Below are 24,650 nucleotides of genomic sequence, written 5' to 3'. Positions count from 1 at the left end.
TTCCCCGGCCAGGAGCTTGCCACCTCCGGTGCACCAGCCCGTCGTGGAGCTCCAAGTTGCCCCACTGTGATTGGTAAGCCTTAACCTCCGGTCCGTGCAGATACTTCTGTCCATTCGGGACGCCGCCCCCTTGCTAGCCAGTTGATTACCACCGCCAAGGTTGCGTCGGCCTCCTGGCATTGTTGCAGCTGAGCGGAGGTCCATGGGGAACTCCCCTCGCAGTCAGCGGTCTGAATGGCTGCCACCGTCAGTGGTTGGTCCCGCTGTCCTCCTGTCGTTGGCAATATCGACATTCCAATACTGCACACGGCCGGCGGGAGATGGCGTCAGCATTAGCATGCAACCGCCCTGCTCGATGCTGGATCTCGAAGTCATACTCCTGTAGGGCCTCCAGCCAGCGAGCCACCTGGCCCTCAGGGTTCTTAAAGTTCAACAGCCAGGTAAGGGAAGCATGATCGGTGCGCACAAGAAAATGGCTGCCATGCAGGTACGGCCGGAACTGTCGCAGTGCCAGGACCACTGCCAACAGCTCACGCCGGGTCACACAGTAGTTCCTTTCAGCTCGGTTCAGAGTGCGGCTAAAGTAGGCTACTGCGCGCTCCACACCTCCAACACTCTGGGACAGTATGGCGCCAACCCCTACGTTGCTGGCATCAGTGTCTACGATGAAGGGCTGTTCCGCATCCGGGTAGGCCAATGTGGGAGCCTCGGTAAGGTCAGTTTTGAGCTGGGTGAAGGCTCCGGCACACACGTCGTCCCAGTCAAAAGGCTGTCCCTTGTCAGTCAACCGATGGAGGGGTTTGGCGATTGTGGCGAAGCCCCGTACGAAACGCCGGTAATAGGACGCCAGGCCGAAGAAGCTCCGCAGATCATTGACATTGGCAGGGGGGGGGGCAGTTCTGGACCGCGGCCATCTTGGCGGGGTCGGTAGCTACCCCGTGCGCGCTGACCACATGGCCCAAGAACTGTGTTTCTCTTGCCAGCAGGCGACACTTGGCAGGGTTCAACTGCAACCCAGCCTGACGAATGGCTCCAAAGACCTCCTGCAGGTTACCCAGGGCTCGGTCAAAGTCGCTGGCATGCACCAGCAGGTCATCCAGGTACACCACACAACGACTCCGTGGTATTCCAGCCAGCACCCTCCTCTCCATCAGCCGTTCGAACGTCACTGGTGCGTTACAAAGTCCAAACGGCATAACCCGAAACTGCCACAGTCCCTGTCCAATGGTAAAGGCGGTCTTTGGTCGTGAGTCGGGGGCCAACTCCACCTGCCAGCTGGAGCCTGTGATATGGTCGAGGGCGTCATCTATGCGAGGGAGTGGGTAAGAGTCCTTCTTGGTCACCGCGTTGAGACGTCGATAGTCTACGCAGAACCGCCAGCTGTCGTTTTTCTTTCGGACCAGGGCAGCTGGTGCGGCCCACGGACTGTCAGAGGGCTCAATTACCCCAGCAGCAGCCATCTCCCTAACTTTGTCTTCTGCCACCTGTCGCTTGCCGAGGGGCCAGGCGGTGAGGCCGCAGGCGGATGGGTTGAGCGGTACCGGTGTCGATGGCATGCTGAACCAAACCCGTCCGCCTACAGTCCTCATCGTATGCTGCAAAGATATCTGCATAGTCCTCTAAGAGGTGCCTCAACTGGCCGCACTGCTGTTGGTCAAGTCCATCACTGCTGCGTCGGCACAGTTCCCTCACCGCCTCAGACGTCTCCGCCGATGTATGGTTGGTGGGCTGACCCGGCATGGAGTCGCTGGTGGCGGCTGTTTGGCGGCTGGCTTGCCGGTCTCTGTCCTTCGTGTTCTTGTCCTGGCCGGCCTGGAGCGCCACCGTCTCCCCACCAAGGGTGATGGCTGCCCTCGGGACATCAACACAGGCACCCCAATGGGACAGCAGGTCCAGGCCGATAATGCATGAGTCCTGGATATTGGCGAGCCAGAACTCGTGCTCCGCCTCCTGGTTCCCAGCCTGGATCCGCAGATGCTTCTTCCCCTTTGTAGCAGCCTTCTCCCTTGTCACCGTCACCAGGTTCGTGTCTGACTTTGCCCATGCTCCGGAGAGCGTCCCCAACGTTCCTGGAAGGACGCCAGGACGCACCAGTGAGACGGTAGACCCCTTGTCTACTAGAGCTTTGCAGAGTTGGCCATCAAGCCAGCAGTCCAAATACAGTCCCCTAGTGTGGCCTACACGACCAATCAACAGTTCTTGACTCAAGGGAGGGGTCAACAACTGGAGTGGCGGGCCCCTCACTGCGCTACCCCCCCGTCGTTTCCCGTCTGCTGTGGTGCTCTGGCGACTGGTGCTGGGCAGTCACGAGCAATGTGACCAGGTTCGTCACAACGATAGCACCGAAGAGTGGATCGAGGTCGACGGTTCCCAGCTGAGGTTGGCCGCCGCTGAAACTGCACCTGACAAACTGGCTCGGCCTCCTCACCCTCACAGTCGATGGCCCGGACGTGTGGAAGGGTCAGCCGTGGGGCAGCCTGAGTGCAGAGCACCGCCTCCGCCCGTACCGCTTCTTGAAGAGCCCCCTCCAGGGTTCTGGGCATGGTGAGAGGCACATGCTGGCGTAGCTGCTCTGGCATAAGCCCCTTGAGGAATGCATGGAGAGCCAGCTCCCCTCGTGCAGCGGCGTCGAACGTTGGATAGCCATGGCGGGCGTAGAGCTGGATATCCGCGGCGAAAGCGCTCAAACTCCCTCCCTCCTGGCGGCGACAGCTGGCTAGCCTGTCCCTACTCTGGTCAGGGAATGGTTGCTGCCCAAACCGCCTCTCCAAGGCCCTGGTCAAGGTCTCCAGATTCCGCTGTTCCCCAGGGGTCAGATCCAGGAGCACCTGCAGCGCATTTCCCTCCAGCGCCAGGGCCAGATGAGTGGCGGCTTCTTCGCTGCTCCAACCACCGTGCCACACTGCCAACTGGAACTGGGCAAGATATGGCTCCAGGAGAGTCTCTCCATTGAACTTGGGCACCTTCGCTGGTGTTCTGGGAATGGCAGTGGAACGGGGCAGGTTGGCCCCAACATCCACCTGTGGAGACGCCCCAGGTAGGTCGGGTTGGATGTTCACAGCTATGGCTGTGTGTTCTGTGGTTCCACTCCCGGCCTCTAGGGGGCGACGAGGCCGTGGCACACTGGACCCATCAGCTTGGGATGACGTTCTTGCGCTGGAACGCTCCATCTTCAGCCTCCGTTTTTCCAGGTGTAGGCGAGTCCTCTCAATGGTCTCTTCCAGATCTGCGAGTTCTTCCCCCATCCTGCGTGGTCGCGCCATCCCACTTCTGACACCAATGTAACGATGGCGCTAGAGGGCTATAATGGAGTGGATGCTCAATGATGTGACGCCGAGAAGAAGACCTTTTTATCCTGTGTCCCATACACCGCTCGACTACAGGTTTTATTACTACACCTCCCATCGCATGTGAATGCCAACAAGTCATTAACTCACATACAATTCCCAGTTATGGCAACAACGACAACTTATAGTTACTAACATCGATACATCATCCACTGACAAACCTAATCAACAGAACAACAACACTCAACTCAAACATGCATGCAACATTAATTAAACATGAAACAAGTATGTGAATTGCGCCACCCACAATCCTTTGCGCCAACAGCGCGAGTTAACAGTGACCAATCCGTGGGTCGCTACAGTGTTATTTCATATATATATATATTTTTTTTTTAAGAATGACAATTACATTTATCTAGATAAACTATGCTGGGCCTGCTGAACCTATACTTCTTCCACAGATACTGGTCAGGGAACCATTACTTCTGTCTCTGAAGACCCTTGGGGCTGGTGGGATAAACGCTCTTTGTATAATCTGAGCACCTTCATCCACCACAGGGTTGTCAAAGAACGGATACGCCATAATTGATTGTAACTTGTCTAGACGCTCTGCTTAGTTTCTAAGTCCTTATTTTATGTCAATTAACCAATGGCTTTTGAAAACAAAAGTGACATTATTTCTTAACTTGTTTATTTAAATTAATATATTTTTTGGAGATGAAGTAAACATGTAGCTAAATCATTATGGTCTGCACTTCAAAAAGTCTGAATTTATGTTTCCGAACACGGACTAAAGTGGTTTGCGCGCAGGAATTTACTCGACGGAACTCTTTTGAGATTCTGTTTCCGCCTGTTTGAAATTATTTGCAACACATTTTAGTTTAGCTTGACTTTTAGCCTGACACGGATCAGGCTAGTTCCGAACTATAAGTTACCTTGGTTACGTAGCTAGAAATAAAATAAGCCACCTTAATGGAACGGAACTCTCGCTAAAGTAAGTGAGACTTGGCGAGATAAGTCTAGCTTTTCCTTAATCGACGTTGATGGAACACCCCCCTGATAACCTCCGCGCGCATCATTGATGTGCCGCCCATAGCCACCCTGATGTTGGAAGACGATGGGGCAGGGATCGCTGTCATAGCTGTTTTGAGTTCAGCTGTTGTGTTGGGTAGTGGCAGGGCTGCCCATAAGGGGGGCAAGCTTTCTGGGGCCCAGCCGCGATGGGGTCCAGACGCGGTGCCAGCAATAATCATGTTTATCTTAAATATTTTAAGAAATAATAACCAATTTTATTTTGAACTGAAATACTCACCATTACTTAAAAAAGCAAACAAACATTGTATTGTTGCTTTAGTAAAATGTAGCCTGTTTACAGTGGTGTAGGTCAAATTAGAGGTGGGTAAACTATGAATTTTATTATTTATTATTACGTTTCATTCAGCCTATTTAGATAGAACCGGGAAGGTTGGCTTGTACCTGCATCATCGTATTTGAAAGCATGTTATTAATAGTAGGCTAGCGTTTGTCCCTGTCTTAATGCGATTGATCTTACTCTGTACTTGAGGCCTTTTGCGGGCATCAGTAGGAGTGGGAGCACTCGATGGTCTCTTCAAAAATCGCCTGATATCCATGGCTAATTAATCCATTCCGAACAGGTAGGCAGGCAGGCTAATCCACAATGTAGGTTTACATACTTTGTGGATCCTGATTGGTGTCGCCACCGCAGCCGCAACGCATTGATTGGAGAATCATCACAGACCATATACAGCGCAGATGACATGATTCAGACTACAGCTATTCAAACTACAGCTATTAAGGCTTTGGTGTTTTAAAATGACACCAAATTTATTTCGGATTCTTCCAAAGGCAGAATACAAGGCGCAGGAAACTTAGAGGTGCAAAAATGCGCATAAACGCTATTTAGAGGTGGATAAACACACTTTTTAAGTGGGTAAACGCTATTTCCGAATTTCGGGAGTTGCGTGAACGGCGTGTAGCCTCCACTACATCCTGCCTGTTTCATAAACACACACACACGTATTGATCTAAGGATAAGCTAATACTAATGTCCAAGCAGGCTACATGTCGTTGCTATGCCAGGACCTGTTCAGAAATTGGGATATCAGTAAAGAAAAGAGGAAAAAAAGGAGAGAGCCAGCAAGAGCATTAGACCCCAAAATAAATGTAATAAATATTTGTTTTCAGTCAACTCCGAAATATGCTCCCAGCCAGGCTGCAGAGACGAGCAGCAGTAGCCACGATGCTAGCCAAGAGGTAGCTAGTTTGAGCAAAGCTGACACTGAGAAAGAACATATTCTGCATTGCTCGACACCAGGGTTTAAACCCACAGCGATTTCTGTGGACAGCAATAATGTTATGGAGACAGAACCCAAATCACAGGATGCTGGACTGCCTGGACATGAAGGGGAAGCCTGCGCAAGTGTCATCAAACCGGCGAGCTACTATGACCCAGGAAAATGGCCCCCAAAAAAGTATATTGTAGAGAGAGAGAACATTGTTAGACCATTGGCAGGTGTTGACAGCACTACTTTGATAAAAAGTATGTCCGCAAAAGATTCAGAAGACAAGCCTTTCCCAGCATTTTTGTCACACTCCAAAGCAGCAAATGGATGTGAGAAGATTAAACGAGACTGGCTGTTTATTGGCTAATGTAAATGTAAGGTAGTAGCCTTAAAGGCCATATTGCAGGTTAAACACCACTGTTGATTAATCGGTAAAGGAAGCACTCAAGATATGTATATCATTAAAAAAAATCTCCAAATGGTGTCTCCAAATGGTGTTAAAGATATTTTTGGTGTTAACATTAGCATATTAGCGCAATTTGGCGATGATGTCGAGTTGGGGAGTCGTGGAGGAGAGAAGCCTCAGCCTAGTTCTAGAACTATGGCGACTGACTGGCATGAAGAAGAGGTGGCAAAAACCACTAATGTGTATTGACAGCCGTCCTCCAGAACTACAGACCAGTATCACTACTACCTTTCTTTTCTAAAACAATTAAACGCGCTGTATCTAACCAACTGTCAAATTTCCTCTCTCAGAACAACCTGCTTGACCCCAACCAATCCCAACCAATCGGGCTTCAAGACCGAGATACCTGTCTGAGCATTCCACCCAGCTGCTAGTCCAAGCACTTGTCCTCTCAAAGTTGGACTACTGCAACTCGCTGCCGGTCTCCCAGCATGCGCAACCCGCCCTCTCCAGAGGATTCAGAACGCAGCGGCCCGTCTGGTCTTCAATCTACCCAGACGCTCCCATGTTACCCCGCTCCTCATCTCCCTCCACTGGCTTCCCATCATGGCCCGTATCAGATTCAAGACTCTGGTACTGATCTTCCGAGCAGTGAACGGGACTGCACCCGACTACATCAAGTCTCTCCTCCAGCCTTACACCCCCCCCCCCCCCCCCCCACCTACGGTCTTCGTCTGACAACCATCTGGTGGTCCCACCGCTCAATAGCGCCCGGTCCCAACACAAGCTCTTCTCCTGTCTTGCCCCCCAATGGTGGAATCAACTCCCCACCTCCATCAGGGACACTGACTGTCTCCCCACCTTCAAGAAAAGGCTCAAGACACACTTGTTCCGGGAGTACAACGGCACTTAGTAATGCTTGGCTGGACCTGATGTTAGTTTCCTCCAGGATCACAATGACTCGTATTGAGAGACTTGTTGCTCTTGTTGGTTAGTTGTAACGGTTTTAAATTCTTGTACTCGCTGTGAAATATTTTACTGCTGATTGTTTTTTCTACAGGTACACTCTTGCACTTTTTGAGTTTTATGTTGTTTAATTGTAACTTGTTTAACTGCATGCTTTTATGGTTCTTCCCTTTGCCACTTATTTGGTTTTTCACAATGTATGCTTCATGTTTTGGCTGCTCGCAATGTTTGGGGCTATTTCGTTGTTATGATCAGTGACCTATGCTCTTTTTGTAAAGCTCTCTCTTGGAAGTCGCTTTGGATAAAATTATGCTAAAAGCATAAATGTGTATGATGACCCGCAGCCGTATAATTTTGAACCGAGTAGACATGAGAGGGCAAATGAGGAATTGCCGAGACCTGATGGCCGTCAAAGCCAATTAAATGGATGGTCCGAGGAGAATGAGTGGAGAGTTGGTGAAGTGTCCTGGTGAGTTGCTATCATTTAGCAACGCAGCAACGAGCTCTGGTGAGTGTCTAGTGACAGTGATCATGCAGGGCCTGACATTAACTTTTTGAGGCACTTGTCCTTTGGACAAGTAGCCTACATTTACGTTTCACTTTTCCATGCACAAAAGTCACGTCCGGGTAAAGATTGTGCCTTTGACCAACGAAGATAGCTGTAATATTATACAAATGATAACAATTGAGGTGTTATAAAAAATGTTATTTGTTACATTAAACATTTACACAATTTCTGCAGAATGAAACACTTTGTTATGTACTGTATTGCAGCTTCGTCCCAATATCTCTACAGACCATGCAGTTAGGGTGACCAGATTTGAGTTTGTGAAAAAGAGGACACTTTGTCGCGTCAACGGGGGGTGGGGTGGTCGTGTATTGCATGCCGCACTATCTGATCAAATTGACAGTTCTCTCTACAGTCAGAGCTCGCGCAAGTAGGTGGAACGTAAGGGAGATACCCTTTCCAAAACTTGTAAGGGCCTAATAGTTTGTGAAAGACCCAGAGAAACACAAATATCCGGCGAAGCAAAATCCCGGACAATTTTGGAATTTACATTTACATTTAGTCATTTTAGCAGACGCTCTTATCCAGAGCGACTTACAGTAAGTACAGGGACATACCCCCCGAGGCAAGTAGGGTGAAGTGCCTTGCCCAAAGACACAACGTCATTTTGCATGGCCGGGAATCGAACTGGCAACCTTCTGATTACTAGCCCGCTTACCTAACCGCTCAGCCACCTGAGCGGTTAGGAATCCCTGCCGGACGCATTTTTTAGGTCTCAAAAAGAGGACATGTCCGGGTAAAAGAGGACGTCTGGTCACCCTAATGCAGATAATGTAATGCTCAACAATGGAACGGGGGCTTATTACTTGAAAGAGGAATTATTTACTGCGTCTTCTCAGTTACACTATCAGGGCTTGGATATACTGTGACTTGCTGAAGTAGGCAAATGGCTAATGTGTTCCATGCATTCTCTTTTCTGATGAATTAGAGAAGAAGTCTATAAGCGCACTTAATAGCCGAGAGGGGTTTAATGTGTCCAAAACGAAGTGGCAGAAACTCTTCAGTAAATTACCAGAGCATAAAAAAGCAGCCCACATAAACACTGCTACTGGAATTGGCGGAATCTACAGCATTCCCTAATACATGGCACAGGTGTTGATGGCCAGTTTCAACAGGAATTCCAAATGCAAGTGGACAAAAAACATGGCTTTGTTGGAGAGATTATTATATGTCACGCTCTTTTTGGCATCTAGAAATGTAGCTTTCAGAGGGGAAACCAGTGAGCTTGGTGATGTTCGGAATGGAAATTTTTTAGGTCTACTCGAGCTGATTGCAAAATATGATTCTGTCATTCGAGAACATCTAAAAAAAGTTCATGAATATAGACAAGGAGCGGAACAGCTAGCAGCGCACTATCTGGCACACATGGCGCTCTCAAAATTAATTCATTGAACTATGTGGAATTCACGTTCTCAACACTATTCTCAGGGAAAGATTCTCTAATTCAATCTATTTCTCTATAATATGTGATGCCACACCAGATATCCCTTACAAAAAAGTATATTAAAGGTGACATGACATGCTGTTTTTGGATGCTTTTATATAGGCCTTAGTGGTCCCCTAATACTGTATCAGAAGTCTCTTTCCCGAAATTCAGCCTTGGTGCAGAATTACAGCCACTACTAGCAGTCCCACAAGGAGCTTTCCTCAGAATGCGCTGTTTTGGTGTCTGTAGCTTTAAATGCTAATGAGGAGCGGAGGGGCGGCTCCATGCGCTAATGTTTACAATGGATGTATCGCAATGGCTGTAGCCCCGTTGCTGTAAGATGCCTCGAATTTGCGAATTCTCATCTGATAACCCTGGTTTGCAGAGGTACACACTCAGTCATTTCAATGAGGGGAAAGGCGGATATTGCGCGCGCCATAACACCAACAGCAGAATGGTTATCCAAATAACAAAGAAGTGTACAACACTGACGTTACAGCATGTATTCACACACATAACTGATGCTATCTACCTTTCCATTAGCGACAGTAACTCAGCTGTTAGCTGCAGAGCTAATGTTACAGCCACATTCTAAGGGTAGCAAGCTAGGTAAAGCTATATACAGTAAAGCTACAAAATGATATAGCGTTAGTTAACTTACTTGTCCGAGGTTAGTAGCTGGACGAAGGAGAGTTAGTACTGATCCAGAATTTAATTTAATTTAATTTCAGCAAGGCCAGTTTTGTATTAGCTCAAGTTGAGGAAACAGTCGTGGCTGAAGTGTTTGGCGCAGACATACAAAACAAATGCGCCTACAATAGAAGTTGTGTAGGCGCATTTCCAGAGAAAATAAAATTAAAACACTGGGTCTTCAGAGGCTCGGATGAAGGAACTGTAAAAAGATTTTTGTTTTCCTTTGTACATCTAAACTGAGCAAATGTAATACTTCGTTCGTTTGCAAGCCATGATGTCTCTCGAGGATAAAAACACTTGCACGGTCGTAGCTCAGTTTCTTATGGGCGGGCAAAGCAGAGAGAGGGGAGGTAACCTAAGATTCACCTCCCATGGCTTCTCCTACGACAGAGCAATTGAGCCTTCATTTTCTCAAAGGCGGAGAAGAACACCCAGGGCTTGGTTTACACCTATCGAAAATTCTAGCCACTGGGGGACCAAAGGCAGGCTAGGGGAACTCATATTAATGTTAAATAACCTCCTAGAGTGAAGTTTTCATGTCATGTCACCTTTAAAGTATACTATAAGTGTAGTAAATTGGATAGTACACTTTTAGTTCAAAGTATGCTTTGAAAATAGTAACACTTTTGATATACTTATAAGAAGTATGCTTAGAAACAAAAAATGGTATACATTTCTTCTGGAGTAGGATGTACTTTTTCTTTTATTATACAGCAAAAACTGTCAAAATACTTTAAAAGTACATTACAAGTTACATTTGTATTTTTATTAATGTCTAGGAAAATCTATTATGCATTGCACATTGAATCTTTTTTGTTACTGAAGCTGTAACCTTAATTACTGGCAAAACATTTTGAAGCACTATACTAATAATTGGGTGTGCACAACCTTTGTTCTCTCACATATAAATTATTATTATTGGATGTGCTTTGCCTTCGGCAAGGGCACAGCCTTTGTTCTCTCACATATATATCTCACAATAATATATGTTTTTCAACTTCTCATTTCAACTTCTCATTTCTCACTTTTATACTTTTTGAGACATTAAGGTTTTTGTGCAAATTATTCTCCCATTAAAAGTAATGGTAAATCCTTTCAAATCCTTCCTCCTCTTTCAAACGTAACTACTTCAGCATACTTTCAGCTCGAGACACCATTCAGCTATTCCCAAATGATTCAGCTATTTCAAATATTCAGCCAATTTTGAATTATGACAGTTCGAAATACATTAAAATGTTTGCTCCTTCTTGATTTTTATGAATGAGCAGCAAGCAGAGTGGCACACTGCTGCCTGCTCTTTTTCTGATATTCAACTAAATTGTCAAACAAATTCCTCTAACTTTCATATAGTTTAACTTACAGAAACAAGTTATACCTTCAAATGTAGGAAAAATTGCCCTCTTTCAGCCAATGTAACTACTAAAGAGCTCACATTTACAGATTTTCAGCTATGAGCCTTGAAGCGAGAGCCGCCTTTCAAATTCTCTCACTAACTTCAATGGAGAGGTGGGTAAAATCCGTCAGAGAAAGCAAGAAGGAAGACGATTTCGAAACTGCCGGTAGAGACATATTTCTGACCGCACAGACATATAAAGGACATCTCTAGTTTCGGCAGAGTCTTGGGTCTCGGAAAAAATCCTAATTTTATTGATTGGACGTGTAGTTTTGCGTCTAGATCAACTTGTTTGAGGTGTGGATGCTAGGTAAATGTTCGTTTTTCTCTCTGCCTAGCTCGTTAGCTATCACAGCTGCACCATCACCGTGGCAACCAAACAGACACGCACCATCAGAGCCGATTTCTTTTTCTATGGCTCTGCGCACCATGAACGTTTAGTCATTTAGCAGACGCTCTTATCCAGAGCGACTTACAGTAGGTACAGGGACATACCCCCAAGGCAAGTAGGGTGAAGTGCCTTGCCCAAGGACACAACGTCATTTGGCATTATGTGTAATTAGTTATGCGATTACTTAATAAACGCGTCTACATGATTATTTTTATTAATCATTGTATGCTCCACGGACAAAACTTGCACCATCATCCTTCTGCAACAAAGTGTCGCCGTGTCTTCCTGTATCGGCCCTACTGCTGTATGTTTCATTCAATCAACACATTGAATCCTAAGAAAGCCGAGTAAACGCACTCAATGATAGGCTACATCTGCTACTGCTATTACTATCCCAACTATAATTTCAGCTGTTAAGACTATAATATTATTTTTATGACTAGCTAGCTACTTCTCCTTCTGTTTAACAGTTCAGCTTTAAGCTTCTCCCGCATTGTATTTCAGCTCTTAGCATTGTTAGATGATGCAGTTCAGTTTCCACACTGCCACTTTTGTGTGACTCACACATTTTTGAAATTCATTTCAGCTTTCGGGTATTTTCTCATTTCTGTATTTTCAGCAATTAAAAAAAAATAATTTCATCTTTCAGCATTCCAACGCATTTTCTGCAGGAAATGCCTTTCTAGTTATTATTCTTTTTGCCCCCCTAAAACTCAGTAAATATTTGGCCTACATAGACAACCTAGGTGTCAAAAGTTTCGTCTTGGTAGCGATTGAGTTGCATCTATTGGGATTTACGTTCCGTTGCACGGTTTAAGTAGAAATTACGTTTTTGTGGCGAAAAGTGAAGCTAACGGTGGCTAACTTGCTAGCCACAGTCAATGACGCTACTTACCTCACTAACGTCACGAAATCTCGCGTGACTACCTCTAGCAGAACATTAATTTAGCAGCTCGTTAACTTCTGGGAGATAGCTAAGCTAATTGCTTTACTGGAAGGCAGTTGCAGAAACGCCACAAGCAAAGAGGCCAGGGTGATAACTATTTACTAATTTTACTTTGTGATATGATATACAATTGTGATGTGTAATGTACAATATAAGCTGATATTATTAAAGAAGTACATCTACTTTCGGAAACAGTAGTCTACTATTTCACTGAAGTATTAGCATCATGACATTAGCCTCTGTTGCCCGGGCAACACATGCTACAGTGGTCTATGATGCATCTGTTTTCAATCGTTAAAATAAACATTCCTTACAAATACATTTTCGTTGTAGGATTTATTATGACATTAGATTACAAGTAAATGATTTGTGGGTGAAATTATCATTATCTGTGGTTTCAAACCAGTGTAGCTCACTGCAACGCTGTAGCCTATGCGAGACACTACAAAAACAGCTGTTTAATAAGTCAAACGGCGACAGAACATGTTCGGCACTCCCCTTACTTAAATCAAAAGTCTATCTAACTACTAACCTGAACTTCATTGCCACAGCCTAAACTTTGTCAATCTGTTCATGAAAATAATTAATTTCAGCCTAAACCGTACAACGGAACGTTAAATTTTGCGTTGTTACTGATAATGATCGCTACCAGTGAGCTTTTTATGAAAGAGCGATTGTCCACTGAATAAATGTCAAGCTTATTTACGTTTTGTGGGTCATATTTTCAGTTAGCAGATGGTACTGTTTGGTACTGTCGCGATTCCATCTTCTACTGCCGGTAACGTAGTAGAATAATCTTCAAAGGGGGTTCTTTATTAATGAATGAATGCAATGAGTAGGCTAAATGCCTGAAAATATCACGAGAAGGGAAAAACTTAAAAGGACGTTTAAGTCATAGAGATTAGGTCAATGTTTACACCAGTCTGCCAAATGTATTCATTTTGATTCAACGATGCGGCTGCCTCTTGCAGGGGAAATGAGAAGACATCTATTTCATTCTACACTTCACTCGTATTTTCACAGTAGCGGTTAGAACCGAAACTGTACTGTACTGTAGCGAGTGGTACGTGACAGTGGAGCGAGTGGTAAGTGACAGTAGTAGTGGTACATGCCAGTGCCTCCACTGGTACGTGACAGTAGCTAGTGGTACATGCCAGTGCCTCTACTGGCACCTAGTGGTACGTGCCAGTGGAGCTAGTGGTACGTGACAGTAGCTAGTGGTACATGCCAGTGCCTCCGCTGGTACATGACAGTTACTGTTCTGTTGATAGTGGTATGCAAGTGTCTCGTGGCAGTTGCATTGGGTGTCTTGCAGCTTTTGTTTACTGTCGTGTAACTGCCCCGCGGGCATTTTAGAATAGGAGAACAGACTATAAACTTTTATTTAAAAAAATAAGTTAAACTGTTCGTGCTAACAGACTCCAAACCATACTTTTGATGTCTCACTACAAGCTCACCATACAAAGTAGTTGATTTAAACATTATATTTCATATAGTGTAATGGTGTGACTCATGTAAAGTAGACTTGTACACACAATGAATTAGTAACAAATTATTTTACTCAGAGTAACTGAATTTAAGCGTGCACATGAGCCACCGTTGTAGACTCTCGTCTCTAATGCACATCGTTGTGTTGTTATCAGCGCCTCCTAGTGGCGTATATCATTAATTGTAATAACTGAAGTCAATATAGGTAGCCAACATTTGCATTTCGATACTCTGAGTAAATATAGTTGTTAATAATAGTTCATTATTTTCATATGAAGAACCTTGTCAATTAATGACACCCTATGATTGCAAATGTACTTTCTGGGTATTATACATATTGGAAACTACAAACTCTCCTGGATACAAATCTGTTTATCACAACTGAAGTTACATCATTTTAAAGTCGACCTGTGTCAAAAAGTGATATGAGAGAAATCCTTTTGTTCGTAATGACGTTGTGAATGTAAATGTCAGTTTAAGTATAGGCTACATTAATAACTTCTCAGCAAGTTATTTCATTGATCAGTTGTTATGGGCTGCTGCAGCACTCAAAAGAGCAGGCAAACTAAGCATTTGATTTGACATGGCTTGAAAATCTTGCTAGCTGACATGTCCAAAAACCGTTAACGATATAAACAACCCATATCAATTTAGACAGAAAACGATTTTCGATCTTATAGCCAACAATGACATGACATGACATCCACGGGTTTCCGCAGGCCGCCACACATACTTAAACAATTCTATTCTAAAATGGCCGCGGGGCAGTTAGGCTACATGACAGTAAACAAAAGCTGCAAGAAAAAGCTGGCCTGTACCAGTGGAGGTGCTGTCACGTACCACTAGCTACTGTCATGTACCAGCGGAGGCACTGGCATGTACCACTAGCTACTGTCACGTACCACTAGCTCCACTGGCACATACCACTAGGTGCCAGTAGAGGCACTGGCATGTACCACTAGCTACTGTCACGTGCCAGTGGAGGCACTGGCATGTACCACTAGCTACTGTCACGTACCACTCGCTCCACTGGCATGTACCACTAGCCACTGTCACGTATCACTCGCTCCACTGGCACGTACCACTAGCTACAGTACAGTACAGTTTTGGTTCTAACTGCCTCTCTATTTTCAGTTGTAAATGAGCAGCTAAAAAAATGATTTTACATCTATGTAATCTTTATAAATAATAAGTATGCATTTTTATATAAAATATACAGAAATATCAGTTGTAAAAATGTCATTCAAAAACGGACCCCTGTGCAACCGACGCAAGCAAGCACACCCTACAATTTCCCCAGAAATTACCCTCTCTAGTTATCAATTTGAGTATTAATAGAAAAACCAAAAAAGCTACTTGAGAAAGAAGCAGACAGAAGGGTTGCATTATGCATTTGAAGGTTATACTGTCAAATTGACTGAAGAACGAAATAACGACATGAAAAAATGAAGATGGCATGGCTCATTGGCTGGTCAATTCCGATGATGCAAGGCGGTAAATAGTGTCTGCTTAGAATGTAGTGTTTTGTTGCGTGGTAATTGTCATTGTTGTGCTGGTTTACCATTGTAACCATGAGTTAAATGACTCTTACGTTTGATAAGAAGAGCTGGATTATTACAACGTGAGTGCATACGCAGTTAATAGGTTCTTTCAGCTAATAATCTGCTGTGTCACTTGGCGAGGGCCCCCGTTCTCATCAATTGACGCAAGATCAGTGGCATTTGAGGGGCCCATAAACATTTAAATATATTAGTAAATCATAGTAAATGGACATTAAGTTTACTTCTTGAAATACTTGCATTAATTGAAAGTGCACTTGAAAGTATTCCAAAGTTTACTTTGAGGTACTTAAGGAAGTATACTTCATGAACTGAAAGTGCACTACACAGGTTACTTTACAGTATTCAAAGGTATATTTTGAGGTACTTTAGGAAGTATACTTCATAAACTAAAAGTGCACTACATAGGCTACTTAACAGTATTCAAAAGTAAACTTCAAATACACTATGAGTGTACTTTAAAGTGTACTAAATGACCTAAAAAGTGGCCCAATTCAGTTTACTTAGTACAAAAATAATATATAAATAAGTTCACTGCTAGTATCATGATAATAGTATACTTTTTATACTTAAGTATACTTACAAATTAAACTTGAAGTATACTTCTTTTTTTGCAAGGGATATCACATGTTGAGCAGAACGTAATGCTTCTGAGGTACGTGTTTAACGATGACGCACACAGCAAAGGATGAACAATAAATGAACGTTTTATTGAGTTTGTAGACTTTGCAAAAGTCCCAGGGAATTTGTCATTATCTCCATTACTTCAAAAAGTCAAGTGAAAGTGGAAGGGTTTTCCCTCTCCTTCCCTCACTCGCACCGGCGTGAGAATACAGGGAGGCAGACTGTGACTAGGGGCAGAGGGCAACGCTGACGTTATGGTGGCAAAATAAATTAACACAGAACTGGATGATATCGCAACTTAAATGTATTTAACTTTACTAATGATGGGCTTATCGTATTGATGCAGCCACAAAACAAAACAAAAGTTTATTTAAGCTCTTTCTCCAGAGGGGCAGATCAAGGGCAGTTGCCTGCGAAACAGTAGCCCGTACCTGTGCACGTCCCTGCTGTTCTTCGTCACCTCCCCATTGTGATTCAAGCACTTGATTGCAATTATATCATCCTGCAAATTGTCCAACATGGCCTCATCAGATGCAAGAAGACAGAGCATATTTTGGATCATTCACAGAAGTTGTCATGTGCACTATCTGGGTAAAAATACTGGAAGATAGAAATGTGCTCCTGCAGAGTGGCAGCCTATCTTTGGATCAGGAAGCAGCAAACATTGAAGCCCTACAGCAGGAAATAATTTACTTTGAGAAATAAGTGGGATTCAATGCTTGCTGAAGCTCAAAATATAGCCCATGCAATGGGCATCCCACCTGAGTTCACCCATAGCAGGAAGAGAAAACGTCAGCTGACTGAAGAAACGTCAGATGCATAGGAGACTCCTGATGTAGCATTTCGGAATTCTGTATATTATGTTGTCGTGGACAGTATCATTGCACAGCTTACATCCAGATTTCAGTCGATCAGGGACATTTGCAATGATTTCAAGGGAATACTCAAGTTCCAGCAGTTGGGTGAGGAGGATATTAAGTCATCGTGTAGAAATTTGATAACAAAATATCCCAAGGATCTATCTGAAGATTTGGAGAATATACAGGGCATTCTTAGGAGGAACATCAACACCCATGGAGTTGCTCAACAGAATTCACAACATGAAGATTGACAGCATTTATGGTGACATTTGTATTGCTCTGAGGATATTCTGCACTTTACCTGTAACTGGCAGGAGGAGATAGGTCATTCAGTAAACTCAAAATCATAAAAAATTACTTGCGCTCCACAATGAGCCAGGAGAGGCTCAATAACCTGGCAATACTTGCCATTGAGTGTGAAATGGCTAAACAAATTGACTTCAAATACATTATAAAAGACTTTGCATGGAGAAAGACAAGGAAGGTGGCTGTATAATAGGCAAAGATGAAGGCAGGTAAATTGCATTTCATACTAGAAAATGTGGTTTGAGTGTAGCAGATCTCAGTGTGTCAAATAGTTATTTTATGTGTGTGTGTGTGTGTGTGTGTGTGTGTGTGTGTGTGTGTGTGTGTCTGGCCCGGTGCCACACAAGTTGTTAAGGCCTCTCAGTTATATTTATTAAACTTTATGTTTATTTTTAGTTAGTTAGTTTTATGTATAAAGATGTATTTGTTTTGCTATAATGTAGCTCCCATCACTGAGTAAGTCTCTCTCAGTTTAAATATGTTTTATGTAGAGAGGGCACACACGTGCATGTGTTACAGTTTTCCTCCATTGCTTTGGCTCAATTCTTGAAACAGAAATTACATTCTCTAATTGCATTTGGCAAAATAGCCTATGGCTCAGCACAACTACATAGATCACCTTCAAAAGGTCATATCTCATCCAAAACAGTTATGCTTCAAAACCAAATAATTTTCTCATATAAATAGTCAGTGCCCCCAAAATGAAAAGTTCCTTCTCGATTGCAGTGGCTCATCTCTCTCGAAAAAAAGGACATTCTCAAAGCTTTAAATACAGTTGCCAAAATAACCAAGATGGTTCAGCAAAACACCATGGCACACCTGCAATAGGTCATATCTCTCTCAAAACAGACAACTCATCAGTCAAAATGTAAACCTTTTCTCATATAAATAGTTAGTGCTCCCAAAATGAAAAGTCCCCCTGGCATTGTGTAAACACTGCAGTCCCCTTGTTTAGTAAAGTTCTAGTTGCACCTGACAATGACTGTAAGCAGATGATCCAAGAGATCCATATTACAGTATATACCATGATGTTTTTCATGGTATTATGTGCCTGAAAGATTTTGACAGTGGAGTGAACTATTGTGCAGGTGATGATGTACACACGGAAATTATGACAATATGTTTTGCAGAGAATAACCACTTGACTGAGAAGCAACAGTCAGTTTAGAACAGCAAGATATATTCAATTGTTAATTGGCCTAACTGAAGGCAATTGTACTTAACCATTTGCAAAGATGGCAAAATCATTTGAAATTTGTGCCAACTGTAGGCAATAGTACTTGTCATTTGCAAGGATGTGCTAATACAATTGCAATTTGATTAAAGGAATGAAAAATTCCAATCGGTTGTGAACAAGTGTCCAGTGGTTTGGAGGTTTGCACGTGTTGTTTTGAGAATGTCATTTCTGTTCCGTGAAATGAGCCAAAGCAATAGAGAAAAACTGTAATATAAGTGAAGACCTATTAGGCAGGGGCCCATTCACTGGACCTTTTCAGGGGCCCAGCAATTTCTATGGGCGGCCTTGGGTAGTGGTGTCGCTGGTGGAGCACAGCAACTGGCGATGGACAGCTGCGGCTGTGCTCTGCTGCCAACGGCGGCCTTGTGGCTAGCACCATGCATGTGGGACTTGACAGTGTTGATGCCCATCGAGGCTATGCTAATCTTCTTTTTCCAATATATACAGTAAGCCTCACGGTTGTTTTCAGTGACAGGCTTCAGCCATTGTATAAACCAGGCATCCAAACTCCTCACCTTTGGGTGGGACTCAGCTTTTTGAAACCGAAATGGGTAACCTACGTGATTTGTGCAGATCCGATGAGAAAATATTGGCCGTGGCCAACACAGCGGAGGTTGGCTCTGGAACCTATCGTCACTCCTAATGGCTAAACCTCACAGCCAATCAGAGGCAGAGTGGGGAGAGGTTTACTGACCCATCTTACATCATCAACAGGGATACTAAATTAGAAACCCAAAAGGTCCACTCACCACATTTCCATTCAGTCCAGGGTTCGGAAAAAGTGATGGTTTATTTTTCTGGCCCTTACCTCAGAGTTCTGGGGGTCATTTTTTTCAAAGTGTCTATGCTTTGTGTCATAGTGATGTTTCACGTTAACACTTTTGACAAGGGCAACCGTCTCATTGCAGATTAAACACATTAAACACGGGTTTGTGCATTGGAATCAACTTTTTGCTTTTTGTCAGGTTTCGTCTCGCCATGATTTTTGCTAAGAAAGAAACAGGTAGCCTACCGTTAGAAAATCGATTAGCCTGCGTTGTTGCGAATGACACACACAACCTGCGTGACCCACAGAGGTTGTGGCCAACATTGAGTGAGTGAGTTGTCATGGTGATTACAGTTATTACAGCTCCAGATTGGACCTTTGGATTGGACACGGAAGATAGAAACCACTAGCCTGGTCCTAACCAGACTCTCATACATTTAATTTGTACAGAGAGTCTGGGATCGCTCCATTGACAAGCGTTAACTTCCTTGAAGGCGGGTACTCTGTTGAAGTTGGATCTGCCCAGAGCCACTCTGGATCTGCCATAACCAATCGCTAGCGTTCACCTTAGCCACCTCCTTCACCACTGACGGAGCTAGCTGGAAAATCAAACTTTTCCCTAACCCCAAGGGGAGGAGAGCCACAACATCATGGCCACCAACAAAACTCTGAAAAGATTGTTCTTGCTCCGGCTTTAACTTTTGGATAACGAACCGAATGGCTTCGCTCGCACGCTGCCATTACTGATCTACAACTCAAACTAGCGCACAACATCAACGTCATCGTTCTCTGCCACTCCCTCTGTTCGCTGATTGGACCTACAAAAAGTTGATTTGAAAAATTAGACTAATATGCTGAAATCCAAGACCTAGTACAGAAGCAAAATATAAATTGAGCGGAAGTACGTAGGTGGGCAGAGCCAGGCGAAGAAACCACATCTAGTAGGAAAAAATATATAGGCTATAGCACAAAATCACGCATCAATGAAAATTTGCTTGGATCATTTACATTTTACATTTAGTCATTTAGCAGGCGGTCTTATCCAGAGCGACTTACAGTTAGTACAGGGACATTCCCCCGAGGCAAGTTGGGTGAAGTGCCTTGCCCAAGGACACAACGTCATCTGGCACGGCATCGTCATCTGGCACGGGAATAGAACCAGCAACCTTCTGATTACTAGCCCGATTCCCTAACCGCTCAGCCACCTGAGTCCCGGAACATGACTAAATTAAAATGTTGATTTTGGCTTCGGTCCAAATTGTATTGCGTCTGGGTCCAGATCCGGACCGGAGTCAGCTTAGTGAGTACCCCCGATCTAGTAGAAACAATTTTAATACAATTTTTAAAATTATGTCTATTGATGAGTGGTGCTTTTCTTATAGAAAATAAGTAGTTCAACACAGGTAATCCCATTTGTTTAATAGTTTTTTATGATGTATGCCAGGAGTCCTCAAACATTTTTCTGCGAGGGCCAGATAATTTTTCCTTTCTTTAATGTGGGGCCAGGTCGGTCTGTAACAGAAAATTACATGGGCCGGAGTGACTACCAGTATTATTGTGGAGATTTTATTATGATTTTAAATGTATTTATTCTGCTAGATTAGTTTATTATTTTGTTATGCACCGTACATCCGTACATATGAAGGGATATATAGCCTATTAAAAGAGCATTATTACTATCATAATGACCTTTTTTCATATTCATTGTTATTGAAATTTACTTACTTTTGCATATTAATCAGTGTGAACTGATCATGTCTTCTTTTTTTATACATATAAAAAAAAGTCTGGCATTGTTCAGAGGGCCGGTCCAAATGTGTGGGCGGGCCATATTTGGCCCGCGGGCCGTAGTTTGGGGGCCCCTGATGTATGCTATACAAAAAATGTATTTTTGTTTAAAAGAACATGACATTGTTTATAAGAGCACAGATTCTACATAGATCCAGCCTCTTAATTTTGCCCTCAAAGTGCACCAGATTGATGCGTTTAACTTAATAAATGTTGTTCCGAGAGTTCACCATATCTTTCTCACCTTTTTTAGCCCTGACCTGTTTGCAGGCCTGATTAACTCATCATTCTCCAACCAGGAGTCGGCAAACTTACATTTCCCCATTTCGGAGTCTGTTTCGCGACATATGGAGGGCGACACATCACCAAACCGCTCATTTTGCAAAATACGTCATTGTTTAAATGGGGAGGAAAATAAATATATTCATGCATACTTTTAGGAGTCAAACTCTTTGGACAAAGCTTGAACAAAATATTATACCTCATAAAATCGGGATTAAGACTTTTTAATACCTTTTAAGGGCCTTAATTTTCCCAAAATGGATTTATAAACTTTTAATACTTTTTAAGACCCCACGGGACCCTGTGGCATTATAAGAGAGATGAGCAGTTTGCGTTCATGAAAAATAAATAGATCTAAATAGTCACAGGCACTTTATGTGAAAACAAATGCCCCTTTTCACCAATACGCTGCTTGAATCAGATATCAGTCAGATCACTTCACAATATAACAAAGGGGGAGGTACACAAAAAACATACAATTGTGTTTAACATCCGTAAGTGCATCTTTGTGTTTACCTCTGCTCAGTATTGAAGAGAGCAAAAATGTGCTTGCTGGACATGAAGCCCTTCTCCACATCCCTCAGCTTCAAGTTGTCCACCTGGAGCATGTACTTTTTCTCTTTCTCCTGCAGGAAGTTAAAGCCTGTTAAAGCCATGGAAGAGGTAGAGATAGAAGATGGCGGCCGTCATGGGTCCCAATGGCTGTTTTGTTCCCCATGAGCAATACGGGATGCATACACATTTTCAGACATATGGGGCAGAGTGAAAATAACGTAGACTTTGGGCGTTGTGTAGAGCGCCACCTGTTGGCAATTTGCGTCATAGGTCTTACTCATGGCTTGTTGTGCCAAATGTGAAAACTTTTTACAGTTGGGATATTGAGTTATTGGGCAGTTTATGGCAATAAAGAGTATGATTATAATAATAATACTAACAATTACAATAGGTTTCCTCCTACCGGAGGAATCGTAAATATAGCTGCAAGCAGCAATGGCGGATTCCTCTTCAAGATTGTGAACCATTTCAAAATTGACATGAGAGAGACATGTATTCCATACACACACCATTCAAAGGCAATTAGAGCAATGGCTGATTTTAAGTTCTTTTTTTGAAGTTTTTCACAAATTGTAACTGGACATTATTGGTTTTTCAGACTTTTTGTTCAACATGAGCAAAGGCATACATACCGATTTACAGAAATGTTGGCCAGGTGGGTTGAAAATGCCATAATTTTGAATGTGACAACTTTGAGGCGTGTAGTGATGGGAAGTTCGGATAATTTTACTGACTCGGTTCTTTGAATCTCGTTCAGTAAAATTAACAAATCTTTTTTCGAGTCATTCGTTAATTTCGGGGGGGGGGGGCCTAACCCTGGCCTAAATACGTCCACTGCAAACATTTATCATATTCGCATGTATATGTTAGTGCATGTAAACCAGCAGATACTATTTTAAAAGAAAAATTCCCGTGTTAAAATAATGCATCATGACAGTTTGTATGATTTGAAATGGTCATTTATTATCACACTAGCATTTAATTATCACGGCAAACAATTACACTGCACTGAACTGTAAGTAAAGTATAAAAAAGTAAAAATAACAAAACTTGTAATTATCACTTGTGAACGAATATCATTCACGTCTTACTAAACCTAGTCACGCAAAAGTGGTAAACAAATCCTTTCTGTTTCCTCTTCTGAGCCTATGCAGGTCACGTGAAAAATGATCCAAAGACTCGTACCGAAGACCCAGTTGGGAAATGAACAAATAATTTCTGTTTCCTCTAGCTACCAGTACTGAGCCTATACAGGTCACATGAAATATGATCCAAAGACTGGTACCCGAAAGAAGGAACGAATCGAATGTCTTCGGATCAATGTTTCGTTCTTCTGCCAAACGAGTCTTCGGATCAATGATTCGTTCATCTGCCGACCGTGTGTTTGGGTACGAGTCTTTGGATCCATTTTTCACGTGACCTGCATAGGCTCAGAAAAGGACCCAGAAAGGATTTGTTTACCTCATTCAGTTTCGCGTGACTAGGTTTAGTATAGTAAGACGTGAATGAGATTTGTTCACAAGTGATAATTACAGGTTTTGTTATTTGCACTTTTTTTTAAATCTTGACCACAAGAAAATGAACGAATCACTCTCTGAGACTACTCGTTACTCCCGAGTCATACTAATGTTTCATTCAGAATGAACGAATCGTTCACGAACGACACATCACTAGAGGCGTGCTCTTTAGCACTACCTATACTCTGATACCTGGTAATGCCATACGGTCTGGTAAATGCCCCTTTTGTCTTTCAAGCGTTTGTCAATTATGTCCTCAGGAAGTTCCTGTACAAGTCATCCCAACAAGAGCATGTTCCGTACTGTGGTGTCCCAACTGCTATGGCACAACCTGTTTGAATTTCACCAGACACAGGTCGCCTTTCTGGGGTATATAATCAGTGAGGATGGCATTACTATGGACCAAACTAAGGGCACAGCTTTTAGGAACTGGATAGGATAGCCTATGCAAAACGAAGATTCAATTTAACTGAATTCTATGAAGTGCATTTTATTTATTTACTAGATAAGCATTTGTGTGTAGACAGGTAAGCGCAATTCTTATGTTATGATGACATAAGAATTGCAACCGTATATAACAAATACATGCATTTCTGAAATATCGAGGTATAAATGAGTGAGTTACAAAAAATGAGTACATTTGTATTTTACATCTTTGAACTGGCTGCAATTAATGCCCATATTCTGTTAAAGAGTGCATGTAAAAATAAGCTAAAGGAAATGTAAGCCTATTCTTGAGGTGGTGAAAGAGCGGTAAGCATCAGAATGGAATGCTTGGATTTTGGATGGTAACTTGACTTGAGTACACGCTGAAGGAAACTTGAGGGACCAAATTTTACTGTTGATTGTTTTTTCTACAGGTACACTCTTGCACTTTTTGAGTTTCATGTTGTTTAATTGTAACTTGTTTAACTGCATGCTCTTATGGTTCTTCCCTTTGGCACTTATTTGGTTTTTCACAATGTATGCTTCATGTTTTGGCTGCTTGCAATGTGTGGGGCTATCTCGTTGTTATGATCAGTGACCTATGCTCTTTTGTAAAGCTCTCTCTTGGAAGTCCATCCATCCGTCATCTGCCGCTTTTCCGGGGTTCGGGTCGCCGGGGCAGCAACCTAAGCAGGGAGTCCCAAACTTCCCTCTCCCCGGCCACTTCCACCAGCTCTTCCTGGGGGACCCAGAGGCGTTCCCAGGCCAGCCGAGAGACATAGTCCCTCCAGCGTGTCCTGGGTCTTCCCCGGGGCCTCTTCCCAGTGGGACGTGCCCAGAACACCTCACCAGGGAGGTGAGGT

General features: G+C 43.4%; 1 protein-coding gene across 1 annotated transcript in view; it reads right to left on the bottom strand.

Moving 5' to 3' along the window:
• dnm1a (dynamin 1a) overlaps positions 1 to 24,650 on the bottom strand; it is a 313,554-nt gene that overhangs the window by 32,638 nt on the left and 256,266 nt on the right. The window contains exon 16 of the mRNA XM_067249828.1: positions 21,806 to 21,915. Within this exon, the coding sequence (XP_067105929.1) occupies positions 21,806 to 21,915 (110 nt within the window). The remainder of the gene's footprint in view (positions 1 to 21,805; positions 21,916 to 24,650) is intronic.

The sequence above is a fragment of the Osmerus mordax genome, chromosome 14, assembly GCF_038355195.1.
Source record: "Osmerus mordax isolate fOsmMor3 chromosome 14, fOsmMor3.pri, whole genome shotgun sequence".
In the NCBI taxonomy this organism is placed as follows: domain Eukaryota; kingdom Metazoa; phylum Chordata; class Actinopteri; order Osmeriformes; family Osmeridae; genus Osmerus; species Osmerus mordax.
The sequence above is the reverse complement of the archived record's forward strand: the minus strand, read 5'-3'. Positions and strand labels throughout refer to the sequence as shown.